We start from the raw sequence: 14906 nt of genomic DNA, 5'->3' as shown, positions 1-14906 counted from the left end.
ATCCCTTCATCCTCCACCCACCCTCCCCATCCCTTCTCGGCTTAAATTCTGAAATGCTTTGTTTGACTTTGTAAAAATAATGCTAATTAGTCATTTATAGGGTTTAATTCTGTGTGGCATTCAGCATGTGCGTTTTTAACAGTGCCGACAGAACTTCACATGTTGATGATGTGCTGCTGTCCTTCCACCCCAGTCTCCTCTCGTGCTGCTTGTGTTCTATGAACTAAACACAGATCAGAAGTAAAAACATTGTACTTTTGGTAGTTCTCTGGTGAAGCGTGTATTTAAAGACATTGCTGAATTGATTTCTTCAACTTTATATAGTTTGGTGTCTGCTGAAAAGGACTGGTTTTCTCACACTTGGAGCAGAACTTAGGGCGTTGTGGAGCTGTTAGTGTTGTATGTCATCAGTCTGGGGGACGTGCCACTCGTGAGCAGCTTTTCTGTTTCAGTTTTCACTTATTTGCATTAAAAGTGAAGGGTTTTATAATCTGCTTTCAAATTACAAAATCCCATTTATAATTCTCTTGGTATTTCATTAAGAAAATGTAAGATAGTTTGTCATTATCCTATTTGTCATTATAACTTGCTAATTTGGCCAAGAAATGCTGTTTAAAACTCCCATATGGAACAGTATAAAACATGGTGATCTGTGTCTATTCAGGTCTTCATGCAGATTTTGGAGGAGTGCAGTGGCAGATTGGCTCCCTCTCTTGGTCATTTTCTATACCTACAGGCAGAAGTATAAAAGTTAAAAGTTTGACTTTTGTGTTTATCTTTTACATGAGTATTTATGGGTTTTACTAAGATAATGTTCTAAACTAGATTCATTTAGATAGGATACACTGCTGTTTCGCTGGGCATTGCTTTTGTGGTTATTGCCTCTTTCTGGGGTGACTCTGTAATTGGAGCAGAATTGATACCACCACTGAAGATTTTCAAACAGGCATTTCTCTAATTGTACAAACAGTTAACTGCAGTAGCATATTATTAAATGACCATGTTTAGACTTTTTCGTGTCAATTTAGATTAGTTAGGAAAACATCCCATTTTAGTACCAGAAATGACAGTTTTGAGTTACTCGAATTAAAAATAATTTAAGCTTCAGAAAATTGAGTTTCAGTTCCTTTCTCATTTTTAAAAATAGACTTAATTCTGTAAGATTTAATAAGATTTAATGGTTAATTGGATTTATATTAAAGTTTGATAAGACCTTTATATAGAAGCTTTGCTGACTGCCTCTGCCAAGTTATTTATAATTTCAAAGAAGAAAGTTTTACTCTGCAAGCTAGCTGAATAGTTTGGAGGAGGAGATCGTGTGTGTGTGTGTGTGTGTGTGTGTGTGTGTGTGTCCACATAACATTTTTCTTCCCCAGTAAATATCTGGCAAGTTTGCTTTGAGTGGTTTTAGTATTTCAGAATTTCACTTGCCTGCCAAATCCTCTAACTTAATGCAGTTTAATAATGGCTAATGATCTCAGCATTACAGTCTAGACTTTCTCCATCCACTGTCTTAGAGCGTCTTAGGTTGTTTTCACAAAATATTTTAAGAATTTAAACTATGCATTGCTCATATACAAGGTATTTATTCACAGTGTTTATAGGTGCCGAGCAGCCGTGTTTATAGTCTCTCCTGTGCCAGCAAAGAAACTGAGATTTGTGTTTGATTTCTCATAGTATATTATTTCACTAAAGTATGTGATCGATTATTCAAATGAACTTTTCACTCTACGATGAAACAATCAGAAAGCAAGATGTTTTCCAACGTAGTGAAACTTGGTGTTGAATTTGACTCTTAGATTTATGGTCCAAGGAAACATCACTTTCAAATAATCAGAGAATACTTGCATTTTTCCCTGTTTGAATTCTCTTACCTATCAAGTATGAGCATAAACTAATTAGATGGATTCTGAAAACTCCCTGACTTTGGATCTACATTATTTAATCAAACCTAGTAATGATTGTATAAGTACCATGTAAAGTGGCCCTTATGAATGTATTTGTATCAGTAAACTATTTTAACTCACTTGGAATACACTTAGCTTGCAGTATGTACATGTGTTATCCAGTAAGGGTGGGCCTCTGAATGACTAGGTCCTGATGCTTACATCTGTCATTCCTGCTATATCTCCGTCCTTCATTTTTATTTCGAGACAGGATCTTCCTAAGTTGCCCAGGCTCACCTAGAACTCTCTGCAGCCCAGGCCAGCCTTGAACTTATCCTCCTGCCTCAGCCTCCCGAGGTCCTGTCATCCTCTTCTGAGAATGAGTTAGCTGACTTCCTACTTCAACTCCCAGCCAGTCTTTCTCTGGAAGCTTTTAGAATCAAACAGTATTCAAATGGGAAGTTTCTATGTTACCATATATTTGAAATGCTCTCTTAAATTAGCTGGGAGTTGAGCCAGTGAGATGGCTCAGTGGGTAAAGGTACCTGCTGCCAAAATTGATGACCTGAGTTCAGTCCCTGGAACCCACAGAATGGAAGGAGAGAACTGACTCCTGCAAGTTGTCCTCTTACTTCCACACGCGCATGGTGGCTCACATGCACACACATGATACACGTGTACACACACAGTAAAAATGTACAGTAAAAATTAGCTGAAAGTTAATTAGCTAACCAAATTGAATAGGAACAGAAAGCTTGATAATATTGCTGGAAATACATCTTGCTGCTGGGGCTGGAGATGTAGTTCAATTGATAGAGCGCATGCCTAGCATGCAGGAGGTCCTGGATTCAATCCCCAGCATCGTGAAAACCAGGCTTGCTAGCTCTTCACTGTTATCCTAGCTGTTGGGTAACGGGGAGCAAGTAAAGGCAGGCAGGAGACCCTGCCAAAGAGATGGGGTGAGAGGGAGGTGGGGGGAAATGGATTGAGGTGCCAGTCTCTAAAAGCAGGCTATTAGGAATTCAGGTATCAGGAAAATGAATCAAGAATGAGGAATTTTTTTAATTTGGAAAGAGATGCCTAAAGTTTTTGTTTTGTTTTAGTTTATTTTTTGAGGGAGATGTGCATGCCACAGGCTGTTTGGCGGTTAGAGGACAGCTTTCGGGAGTCAGTTCTTTCCTTCTGTTGTGTGGGTCCCTGGGATCAACTCAGGTCATCAGGCTTGGCTGCAAGCAGTGCTCCCCACTGAGCTACCCGTCAGCCCCTGGTTTGTTTTTGGCACTGGTCTCCCTATGTAGCCCAAGCTGACATTGAACCTCTAGTCTTCCTGCCTCAGCACCCAACTTGACAGGTGTTTCACTTTGTTTTGTTTTTAACGATGCCGTGTCCTAACCTCAGATCTGCCATCGTCCTACGTCTCAGAAGTTCCTTGGAACTTTTTCTTCTTCTCTGTTTTCTGCTCTTCAGTGTATTCTCGCCTCAGACACTCCCCCATGGATTTACTGTTGCCGTGGTATACACCTGTTCTGTGAAATTCATGGTAAATGAAATATGCTGACCACACAAAAATATGTAGTATAAGGTGATTTGAGGGGATATTTTTCAGATTCCAGAGGGATAGTGTACTTTTGAACAGCACATGCATGTTTGGGAAGTATGTAACTGTTCCAGGCCAAGGTATCTGATAAGTTAGAAATGTAATTTATGAAGAAGTGGTCCACTATTTCAGTTCCAGGGACCTGGACAAATACTGAACATTTTGTTTATAGGTGTACAAAACTGAAGGCTGTCATTTTAGCGTAACCCATACATAGTCATCAGGGGCCATAACATCACGGAAACTTTGTAAGAGAATGTCTGTATGTCTCCCTAAAAGCTAGCGAGCTGTTGACTAAACATCTTTTGAGCCAAATACTTCACATTAGCTTGACGTCATCATTGTTCATCTCTCTGTGTTTGTTTTAATATCCAGCTGTTCCTGAAAAACTTTAAATGCTTGTTTTGGTGTTTATAAGAGCTTGTTGTGGTGTTTATAATAGTTTTTCTTTTGACAGTGATGTGAATTTTGAAAGTCAAGAGCGCACGGCCTGTAAAGGAAAGATCGCCATATCAGGTACATGTGGGCTGTTACTGTGAGTCGCTGAAGAAACAGGATTATGACGTGCTTAGTCCACCAGAACGTCTTGATTCTGCATTTCTAGCCTTTGTTTTATTGTCCAATACTTTTATCTGAATATTTTTTCATTCTACTTGGCATCTGCATAGAACTTCAGGGTTTGAGAAACTTTCACACACTGCCTTTGTCCTGCTTAGCCAGTCAGACAGGTAGGGTGTGTGACTTGTGAGAAAGGGCCCAGCAGGGCTCCCTGCTAAGACACAGGTTCCAGTATCCACCCCCTTGACCTGGCTCTGCTTGGATTGCAGGAAGTGCTCAGTGACTATTATTTGATGAGAACCACTTCGCCCTTGGAGTGAAGACCACACTCCCTACCCCTGCTCAGTTTTCCATTCTTTTCTCCAGCTCTCTCTCCATTGCATAAGCCATGTGCTTAGGTGGACATTTCACCTACAGTCGAGACACCTAGTTGGGTTGTGAAATTGCAGCGCTCTCCTGGCTCTGTCTGCTCCTATCACCCAGCTGCTGGGAGACACTTTGCCACTAGATGGCACCTGCGCTGTGTAGTCTCAGTTTCTCCAGAGCGCTGGGGCCCTGCACACAATGGTGGAGATCCTCCATGGCCACTGCTGATGTGTCTGTACACTAGCAACGTAATACATGCTTGCGAAACCATCAGTGCATTCTGGAAACAACAGCTTGTAGCTCCATCGGCCTTTAAGTAATAACTAGTTCGTTCCCTTGGTCCGCGACAGAGAGCTGGTGCTGGCCAGGGCCTGCTGCCCCCGGGCAGTTTTCCACAACCAACCCCCCCACTCATGGCTCACTTATCACAAGGAAGGACAGACCTGTGTTTATTTCAGACATCACTGGCAAAAATTAAAGAAACTGCCTTAAGGGGACCAACAGGTCTTCAGAAAAATAAATGAGTAAAGACCTATTGGCTGTTTAATGGCTGTTTATGGCCATGTTTTCACCCTCCTGCTTAGGACTCCCAGAGCTTGGCGTACCTGTGCTCTTTACTGCCAGACATGGACATTTACATGGTTATCCCTCATTTTTGTTTATGTTTAGATACGCTTTAACATTAATCAGTTAAATGTTATAGCTCTTTAGAGATTCTCTGCGATCACTTAAACGTCCTCCTTCTCTAATTGGCACCGCTTGGTATGCAGATGAGGTTAGTAAGTGTTCTGAAGACTTAAGTTCTGAGGTAGTCGACACCTGTTGTCATTTGGGGAGCTTATTTACTGCCGTGATTCGTATCAGAATTAGCTGTGTTTAGAGAGGGTCTTAAATAAAGATCCTTAAGGTGAAGGGGACCTTTTCATGACCGCAAACACCGAGGGGTAAGCCCTGAGCTTGTCTATACTTGTGTACCTTCTTTCCAGGAGATAATTTTAAATTCAGTTGAGGAACTGAAACTCACAGGACTGATGAGTGTGTGATGGCGGTTCACCTCTGCTGACACCTAGTTGTTAGAGCCTGTCTGTGTATCTATAAACATGCCCACCTTTACAAAGCTGGTGGGTTTTGTTTTCTTTTTTTGTAACTAGGATGAGAACACAGCTTTCATTTTGGCTAAAATGAGTATCTGCAGCAAGGGTCTGTTATGTTTCTGATACTGCTCACACGACAGCGCTGGGGCCCCAGGTTTCTAGTGGCAGCGCTCACTGACCAGGTATAAAAAGAGCAGACTTCTCCCCGTCCTGTCTGCCAAACACCAGATGACACCGTGTGGGATGTCGTGGCCGCAGGCTTGGCTTTTTCTCAGATTTCCAGTTCAGAGACTAAACCAGATCAGTTACCAAGTACTCACAGGTTTCACTTGCCTTTTCCACATTTTTGCGTGTGTGTGTGTGTGTGTGTGTGTGTGTGTGTGTGTGTGCGTGCGTGTGTGTGCGTGTGTGTGTGCGCGTGTATATATGTGTGTGTGTATGTGTGTGTGCGTCTGTGTGTGTGGTGTGTGTCTGTGTGTATGTGTGTGTCTGTGTGTATGTGTGTGTGTGTGGGGGGGTGTGTGCACGCATGTGCCTGCACACAGCTGCATGTGGAGCTCCAGGTCGATGTTGAGATCATTCTTGATGGCTCTTCTGTCTTATTTGCTGAGTTAGCGTGCCTCAGTCAAGCCCAGCGCTCTCTAATACGGTGAGTCCTGCTGGGCGGCCTGCCCTGGGGATCCCATCTCTGCCCTTCAAGGCTGTAGTCGTAGGTGAGTCACCATGCTCATCTGGCATTTACATGGGTTCTGGGGTGACTGTAGTGAGTGCTTAACATGAGCCCCAGGTTTGCTCTTTTCAAAATGACAGTCTTGCCCCTGATAGCATTAGGTTAGCCCACCCTGTTTTGATTGTCCCAGTTCACCGTAAAATGTCAGTGAAGACATAGAAGATACCAAGGTTGGAAATTGTGTGCTGAAACCCAGCTGACCACGTGCAAGAATCTGCAGGAGTCTGTCATTTGGACCTGCATGCCCTCTGCTGTCTGAAGAGTGCAGGGACACCTGGAAAACTCCTTCCCTTTCCACTAGGGGAGCTGTGGGGAGGCATGGGGAAGAGCAGGACTAACCCCTGGGCCCTGGGCCACAGCAGAAGCAGCCTGGTCTATGTTCCCTCCATGTTGCCTTCCACCTTCCACCACTGCAAGGACAGCTGTGACTGAGAGCCCAGACCAGTTGTGAAATGAAGTGAGTCAGCCATTGTGGTTAACCAAGAAGTGGGTTCCGACAGACCGTTACCTGAGTTGTAATTGTGAAACAATAAAGACATTCCTATTAAAATCAAGAACAAAATAACAATATCTATTATGTCAACATAATGTAAACCTGGTTGGAATCCTCGCTAAAATAATGACTGAAGAATGGAGCCATTGAGAACAGGTTGTGGGAGGATAGTGGATGACAGGCTGTAACCTAAGGGAGGGTACTGACACACTGGAATTAAAGCAGTCAGTGAAATGGTGGGATTTGGATAATGTATAAAAAAAGTGTTGGTATTAAAATCAGCAGTAACTAGCCAGAGAATATAGTGAGGAAAACGATGTACTTTACAATAAAACAACAAAACTCCCCCAAGTGTTAACTATTTAATAATAACCTTAATTAAAATGTAAACATCTAATCATGTGGTTATTAAATAAATAATTTTTAAAAATACAAAAATGTAAAAGCAGAGGCTGGAGAGCTGGCTCAGTGGTTAAGAGCACTGCCTGCCCTTGCAGAGGACCCAGGTTCTATTCTTAGCACCAACATGGCAGCTTACAACTATCTATAACTCCAGTTCCAGGGGATCTGACACCCTCTTCTGGCCTCTGTGGGCACTGCATAACACAGGTGCACTTGCATACATGCAGGTAATGCACTCATGCATGTAAAATAAAAATAATAAAATGTAAGGGTAAGGACTGGAGGTATAGCTCAATGGGAGGGTGTTTGGGAGGCCCTGGGTTTGATCACCTGCACTCCAAAAACAAAAAGTTAAAACAAATATAATAGTAAATTTTGTGAAGACAAAATATTATTTATTATTAGTTCCCAGGCCAGTGAGATGGTTTAGTGAGTAAAGGCACTTGCTGCCAAGCCTGAAAACCTGTTTGAACTTGATAACCTGGAACCCTCATAATGGAAGGAGAGACCCAACTCCCACAAGCTGCCTCTGAACTCTACACACACACACTCAAAGTAAATGTGCAAAAAACAAGTTATTAGTTCCAAGTAAATTTGGATAATAGAATCCACGACTAATAAGATGTTTGGGAGTTTTGACAAAAATTGTTCTAAAATTTATATAAAGAGATTAGTGATGATCAGAAGCTTCCAAAAGAAAATATTTCTAACTGTAAAGTGTATTATAAAGGACCACCCGCTCTAATATGGTGTTGGTTTAAGGATATATAGTTACTGAGAAGCGGTTCAGCCCAGTCCATAAAGCATTTGACCCAGGAACAGATGGGTTCAGAATCACATAAATCAGTGGGGAAGGGAAAGATGTGGGTGTGGAGCTAAAATAATTATTTTTATAAGAATATATTTTCACTCATATATTCCCTAATTTCACACATATTAAATAAGGCTTTAAAAAATATCAACCGTAGCACTGGAGAGATGACTCAGTGGTTATAGCACTGACTCTCTTGCACAGGCCTGGATTCAGTTCCCAGCACCCATGTGGTGGCTCACCATCACCTGTAACTTCAGCTCCAGGGATCTGATGCCCTCTTCTGGCCTCTGCAGGCACCTGTGTACACAAAGCCACACACAGACACATCATGTAAAATAAAATAAATCTTTTTAAAAAGTCAACTCTAAGCAGTTACTAGAAAACATACTGTTAAAGTACATTTCAGTTTGGCTTTGATGGAGTTCACTGGCTCACTTCATGGATAAAATAAAGCATTGAAATAATTACCACTTTCCATTTATTTTAGGTATTCGAATACCACTAATGTGGAAAGACTCTGATCACTTCAGCAGTAAAGAAGGTATGTAACTGAAATGTTTCCTTAGTGCATAGGAAGCAACTTTGTGATGACCGAAGACAGAACTCTTCCATACGGAGGTCTGTCGCTGCCATTCAACAGAGTAAGCACGGTATTGGGGAGCTATGGTTTTCTGATTTGGGGTCTGCATATCAGTTCTTGATTCTGATTAAGATAATGCATATGGAGTGCCCTTTTCCATTATTGGTAGGAACCGAGACACCAAGCCGTGGGCTCAGGGTTGGAGAGGGAGTTTAGCGCCAGAGCAAACGTTGTATGAAGAAAGACCATGTCTCTTGTCTGACTGGGATCTGGGAGATCTTTGCTGCTTTGTTTTGTGCCTTCTGATTATTAATGAAAGATTTCCTGCTTAATGTGGTTTTTTTGTTTGTTTGTTTGTTTTTGTTTTTTTCTGGTCTTCACTATTTTATGGCTTTGTACAGTCTTTCCAAATCTCTCAATTGCTTGGGTCGTGGAAATTAACCTCAAATGATTTCTGGCTGTTTGAGGCAAGGCAGAAGAGTTAGGATGATCCTTTATCTGACTTGTCTGTTGTGACAGCTTAGCTACTTAGACTCTAAACACTGAGTCATATGGAGCATAATTAGTTTTCTATGAAGAATTTAAAATCAGGTTAGTGTTTGTTATTCAATTAGGAAATATGATTTACTTTACAAAGGAATGCATGTGGAAATTAAGTAAATCTTTTTGATTACTATAGAGAATAAGTTTTCCTAAAGAACTACATTTTCTCAATAATGAGGATTTAGCCCTTTAATCACCGAGTACTTTTAAAAACATCATCAAGTTAAAAGGCCCAACAGTGATGTATTTTGTACCCCATGTCTCCTACTGTTGAGTGTCTTTGGTTGGTTGGCTTGTTTGGGTGGTTTTCTCTCTCTCGCTTTCAGTATACTGGAAAATGTTTTGCTGTTGGTGGTGTGTCTATGCTTAAACTCTTCCAATAAGAAACATTTTTTTCTTAACTAGCTGTGGAAACCAAATGACAGGGAGTCCTACATATGATATTAAGTTGACTGATGGGCATAGTGATTTTTAGTAATGAAGTTTGACTTTGGTCATCTCTTTGGGCTGCTAAAAGCCCGTCCGTTTATTTTTCTTTTTAAAAAAATATTTTATTTTTATTTTATCTGTATGCATGTATTGCCTGCATGTAGGTAAGTGCACCCGTGTTGTGCCACAGAGGACAGAAGAAGCTGTCAGATCTCCTGGAACTGGAGTTACGGAGAGTTGTTACCTGCCATGTGGGTGCTGGGATTTGAACCCGGGTCTCCTGCAAGAACAGTCAGTGTACATAACCGCTGAGGCATCTTTCCAGCCCGTCTGTTTATTTTTCAGCGCTCCTGGGTTATGGTTGGGTTTAAGTTGGGCGAGGATTGCTCACACACAGGGAACAGCCGCTAGAGATGTCAGTGGTCACAGTGTCAGTGTGTGACAATGATGATCTCTTAGCATATGTTTGAACTGATATCACTCATTTTCAGGGTGATTTTAAGATGATGTAGGTATGATTTGTCGTATAGTATTGCCTAAAATGTCATTTCTCTTCTCCAGGAACACAACGCTATGCCATTTTTTGTTTATTCAGAATGGGAGGTGAAGTTCTTGACACTGACATGGTGATTGTAGACCAGACAGTCACAGACATATGTTTTGAAAACGTCACCATATTGTAAGTATCCTTGATCTTTAAAGGATGGAATCTAAGGGGCTGGAGAAGTGGCTCAGCAGTTCAGAGCACGGCTGCTTTCCAGAGGAGGAGCAGCCACATGGCAGCTAACAACCATCTTCAACTCCAGTTCCAGGGGATCGGATGCTGTCTTCTGGCCTCCGTGGGTATTGCACAACACGGGTGCACTTAGAACGATGCAGGCAACACACTCATACACACTAAATAAAGATAAATAAATTTAAAAAATTCTTTAAAAGAGTGAAAATCTACTGCTTTTCTTGTTTGGTGAAGGCCTGATTACTGTGCCTTTGAATTCCTGTGGCCTGAATATTGGGCCCTTGGGTTCTTTACAAAGCATCAACAGCTTCAAAACATTCAAAAGATGCCCATTCCTGCATTTGTCCTTTATTTTTTTTATTTTTATTTTATATGTATGTGTGTATTGCCTGCATGTAGGTAAGTGCACCCATGTCCTACAGTGCCCGCAGAGGTCAAAAGAGGCTGTTGGATCCCCTGGGACTGGAGTTACAGACAGTTGTTAGTCAGCAGTTAAGAACACTGGTTGTTCTTGCAGAAGACCCAGGTTTGAATCCCAGCATTTGTACTTTTTTGATGAAAGATAAAATAGAAATCTTAAAATTAACAGAAAGCATTTGACACATTGATTCTGCTAAATTGTTAAGATTTTTATAAATATTTGTAGCTGCATCATTAACCCAGCTTTGCATACAGTAGTTTTATTTAGTATCACTGGCTGTAAGTGAATTTGGACATAAAGCGGCGCCTTTCTATTCCACATAGATTTAGTTATGGCGGGAATCTGGTTCGCGCAGTGTGGGCCTTGCTAACCGTGCACGGCTCTCACCTCCCCGCGCAGTAAGGAAGCCCGGCCGGCCCTGCTCCCGTGGCTCATGGTCTTCATATTCGGCTGAGTCAGCTCCTCACCCCGGAGGCGGAGTTGGCCAACCAGGCTCTCCCGCCTCTTTAGGGGTCCCCCCACCCCGGATTCGTTTTCTGAGGCTTTCAGGGGCACCGTTTCTCCAGAGGTGCTGGTAGCCGCCTGTTCACAGCCTTCCGCCGGTGCCGGTGCGGTGTGGGTTAGGCAGGGCCCCGAAGCAGGGCGGCCTCTTCGCAAGTTGTCTTTACGATTTCTCCAGAGGTGCTGGTAGCCGCCTGTTCACAGCCTTCCGCCGGTGCCGGTGCGGGGTGGGTTAGGCAGGGCCCCGAAGCAGGGCGGCCTCTTCCAAGTTGTCTTTACAACGCACTTCTGTAGGTCCCCTCAGAAACAGTCCCCAGGTTCTTGTGTGGTTCAGGCTAACGTGCATTTCCTTAGTTATCTGCCCTCTTCAGTTCCCTCTGCAGCTGTTGCTAATGATTTTTTTTCTTGCCAACATTATCCTCCTAATGGGTTTTTTCTTCACATCACTTGGCTATTGTTTACTTTTGCTACAGAGACAAAAGTTAGACACCCCTCCCCCAAAGAACAATGCAAATTACTGGGAAGACAACATATGATTTATTGGTTTTTGTTTAATTGTGTAAATATTTTAAATTGGCCTAAAAATAATTGCTGACAAATGTTCTAAATGTTAAAAAATGTGCTTTCTGTTATGATGATTGTTTTTAATAAGTATTCAATATTTATGAATCTCTGGTTTTCTTCTAAATATTGACATTTGTTAGTCATTACCGGGAATACTGTATGTTTAGACGCTGCCAAATAATAAACTATAAAAATATCTGGAAGTTATTCCTTGGATTTACTGAACTATACATTGGCCATTTAAATCTTAAAAAGTTTATGCTATGTTTAAAACCCAAGGCCGACAACCTGTCTTCAGGCCACATCTGCAGATGGACGCACGCTTAAATGTGTTTTGCTGTTAGTGACTCCACAGTGGGCTTTAACGCAAAAGATAGGCCATTGTGTCTAAAAGGCGTAAAGCCAGTCTTAGGATTTGGGGACACTGTAGGATTTCTATTTATTTATGTATGTATGTATTTATTGATTTATTATTTGTTATTTTAATTTCCTCTCCACCCTCCCCCCCCCCCGAATACATGTAGAGGTCAGAGGACAGCGTCAGGTGTCGGTCCCAGCTTGCACACACTTTGTCTGGATAGGCTCTGTCTTCTGTGGGTCACCAGGCCAGCTGCCTACGGACTTCTGCTGATTTCCATGTCTCCACCTCTAATCTCACCGTAGGAGTGCTGGAATTACAGGCACAGGATTTCTGTGTCCAGCTTTGCGTGGGTTCTGGGGACTCGAACTCAGGTCCTTATGCTTGTGTTGCAAGCACCTACCCAGTGAACTGGCTCTCCAGTCCACACTGCAGAATTTCTGAATAGGCTTAAAAATGTGTAAGTGCCTTCTACTTATTGGCACAGTGCTATGTTAAGACACGGAGATTCTCTAGGATGTTGTGCCTTCAACTACATTCCTTTATATTGCTTTTGTGGGGTATGTATATATATGTGCATATATAGTACATATATACGTATATAGTGAAATGTTTATAGTACTGGCTGCAAAGTGAGGTGGCGAATGAACACGGTCTCCTTATGAAGAAAAAATGGAACTTAAGGTTGTGTAGATTTTGATTTTGAGGAATAGTCATTTCTGGAAATTATACATAAATACCTTTAGAATAGTGGTATTAAAGGACTGTAAAGAAACATGTCATGACGAGAGTCCTTTATTCTTTGTCTTTAAGTAATAGGCCTATGTATATGTTGACTTAATTGAAATATGGTCCACTTTTGTTTGGTTGGTTGGTTTTTGGTTTGTTTTGTATATGTTTACATGTTCATGTGTGTACAAGTTGGGGCAGGATGTGCTTGCAGGTATGTATCCTGTGCCTGAGGAGGGCAGAGTATAACTTTGGGTGTCATTCCTGGGGATGCTGCCTACCCTGTTTTTTTGAGACAGTCCATCTTGCTGGCCTGTGGCTCACCTGGTAGCCTAGACTGGCTGGCCAGCAATCCCCAGGGATCCTGACTCCACCCTCCCAGTGTTGGGATTACAGACCCAGCTGCTCTCGACATTTTTAAACTCAGGTCCTCCACTAAGTGCTTGCCATGCGGGCGCTCTAACCAACAACTCTCTTCCCTCAGCTTCAAAGACCCTGGGTTAGAAGCTAACAGCTCTAAACGTTATAGTGACTCTTAGGCTATGTAGATTGTAAATAAACAAAGAAATTCTGTCGTTATGTCTATTTTAAATACTGATTTTGAATAAAGACATCCAAGGTGCATTAACTTTATTTCCTTAGTCTTTCAGCGTTAGACTCTAACATTGTGAGCGTCCTTGTTTCTAGTACCGCGGCAGGGCCAGACTTTCAGATAAAAGTGGAAGTGTACAGTTGCAGTGCAGAGGGATCGTCCATAGCCAACACACCGAGAAAACTGGTCAAGAAACTCAAGACCTCCATCAGTAAAGCTGCAGGGAAGAAGATAAGTCCAGCACTTCAGGAAGACAGCTACGAGGCAGGCTTGATCATCAGTTCTGTTCCGTAAGTTTTCTAGAGTAGTGTTTATGGTAGTGTATGTTTGTGGTATTTCGAAGTATTGTGTGTGGCCTATATGTTTACACTGTAAATGGAAAAACATCCTGAAACAGAAGGAAAGCCTGGTTGCCTGACATTTACCCAGCCAGGACACCCTTAGCGTCTTCCTTGGAAGGAAGGATGTCAGGCGATAGTGTGTTCTAGTTATTTAGAATTCCTGTACCCAACAGAAAAACGAAATGTTTTTCTTGAGAAGGGTCTGTATCTGTCAAAGTATTTGCTGCCGGTCAGTCCAGTAATTGGACTGATGTATGCATGCTGTTCTTAAGACCCTCAGGTTTACATTTGATCTCCTTTTAACAAACCAGTATAATATCATTACACACTGAAAATAAAAGTCCTTATATAATCTGATACACAGTCTGTATTCATAGTGTACATTGCTGAAAAGGTACTTTGGAGATTGTTCAAGTCGGGATCACATAAAGCCTGGCCTGCTGCCTCTGTGGGAGTCTTAGGTCTGTAAGTCTGTTAAAGTTGCATCCATTTTTCCCTTGCCCTTGTTTATTGAAGAGACCAGCCTCCTAGGCTGTCTGTATTTTACTCTAGCCAATTGTAACTTTGCAGTGTCTTTAAAGCACTTTTCAGGCTTCTCTACTTCCTGTAACCTCCCAGTAGGTCTGCAGGGCTGGTTGGATCTGAGTTGTTTAGGGCTCTAACTCCTCATCTTTTCCATGAGTTTTCCACTGTGTCCCGTTAGGAGACCCTGTCCCACTTTTGTGTTCAGGCGTTTCCGGCCTGATGTGTCCATTATAAAGCTCACTGCTATCTTTCATCTGATGCCTTCAGCAGGCATCGCCTTCAGCTGGTGGTGTCAGTGGTGTGATATTTCTACGGGGATTACAGTCTGGTGGCTCCCTAGATTGGCGCTGCATTTCTCCCTAAGCTGTCACTTACAGAGAATGCGTCCTCATGAACTCTCTGGATGCAGCTGCAGAAAAATCAGTGGAAGAGAGGAAAGGGGGAAAACTGATTTAGACTTAAATGTGTTAATGCTGTTACAAGACGGGAATGAATAATATTTTATTTGAGTGCTTGCGTTTCTATGCATCTGTGTTTTCTTTTTTAAATATTTTATTATTTTTTTTATTTTATGTGTGTGAGTGTTTTGCCTGCGTGTGTGTAAGCGCACTCGTGTCATGCAGTGCTAGTGGAGGTCAGAGGAGGGC

General features: G+C 42.1%; 1 protein-coding gene across 2 annotated transcripts in view; it reads left to right on the top strand.

Moving 5' to 3' along the window:
* The window catches only part of Rtkn2 (rhotekin 2), a 62061-nt gene that overhangs the window by 16775 nt on the left and 30380 nt on the right, over window positions 1-14906 (top strand). The window contains exons 3-6 of one of the 2 annotated variants that reach the window (XM_008837300.3): window positions 3941-3999; window positions 8428-8481; window positions 10054-10171; window positions 13489-13683. In XM_008837300.3, coding sequence (XP_008835522.1) covers window positions 3941-3999; window positions 8428-8481; window positions 10054-10171; window positions 13489-13683 — 426 coding nt within the window. The remainder of the gene's footprint in view (window positions 1-3940; window positions 4000-8427; window positions 8482-10053; window positions 10172-13488; window positions 13684-14906) is intronic. The other variant, XM_029565527.1, reaches the window with a different exon arrangement.

Source organism: Nannospalax galili, unplaced genomic scaffold (genome assembly GCF_000622305.1).
Source record: "Nannospalax galili isolate Female #2095 unplaced genomic scaffold, S.galili_v1.0 scaffold178, whole genome shotgun sequence".
NCBI classification, from domain to species: domain Eukaryota; kingdom Metazoa; phylum Chordata; class Mammalia; order Rodentia; family Spalacidae; genus Nannospalax; species Nannospalax galili.
Note: the sequence above shows the minus strand (reverse complement) of the source record. Positions and strands in the feature narration are given on the sequence as shown.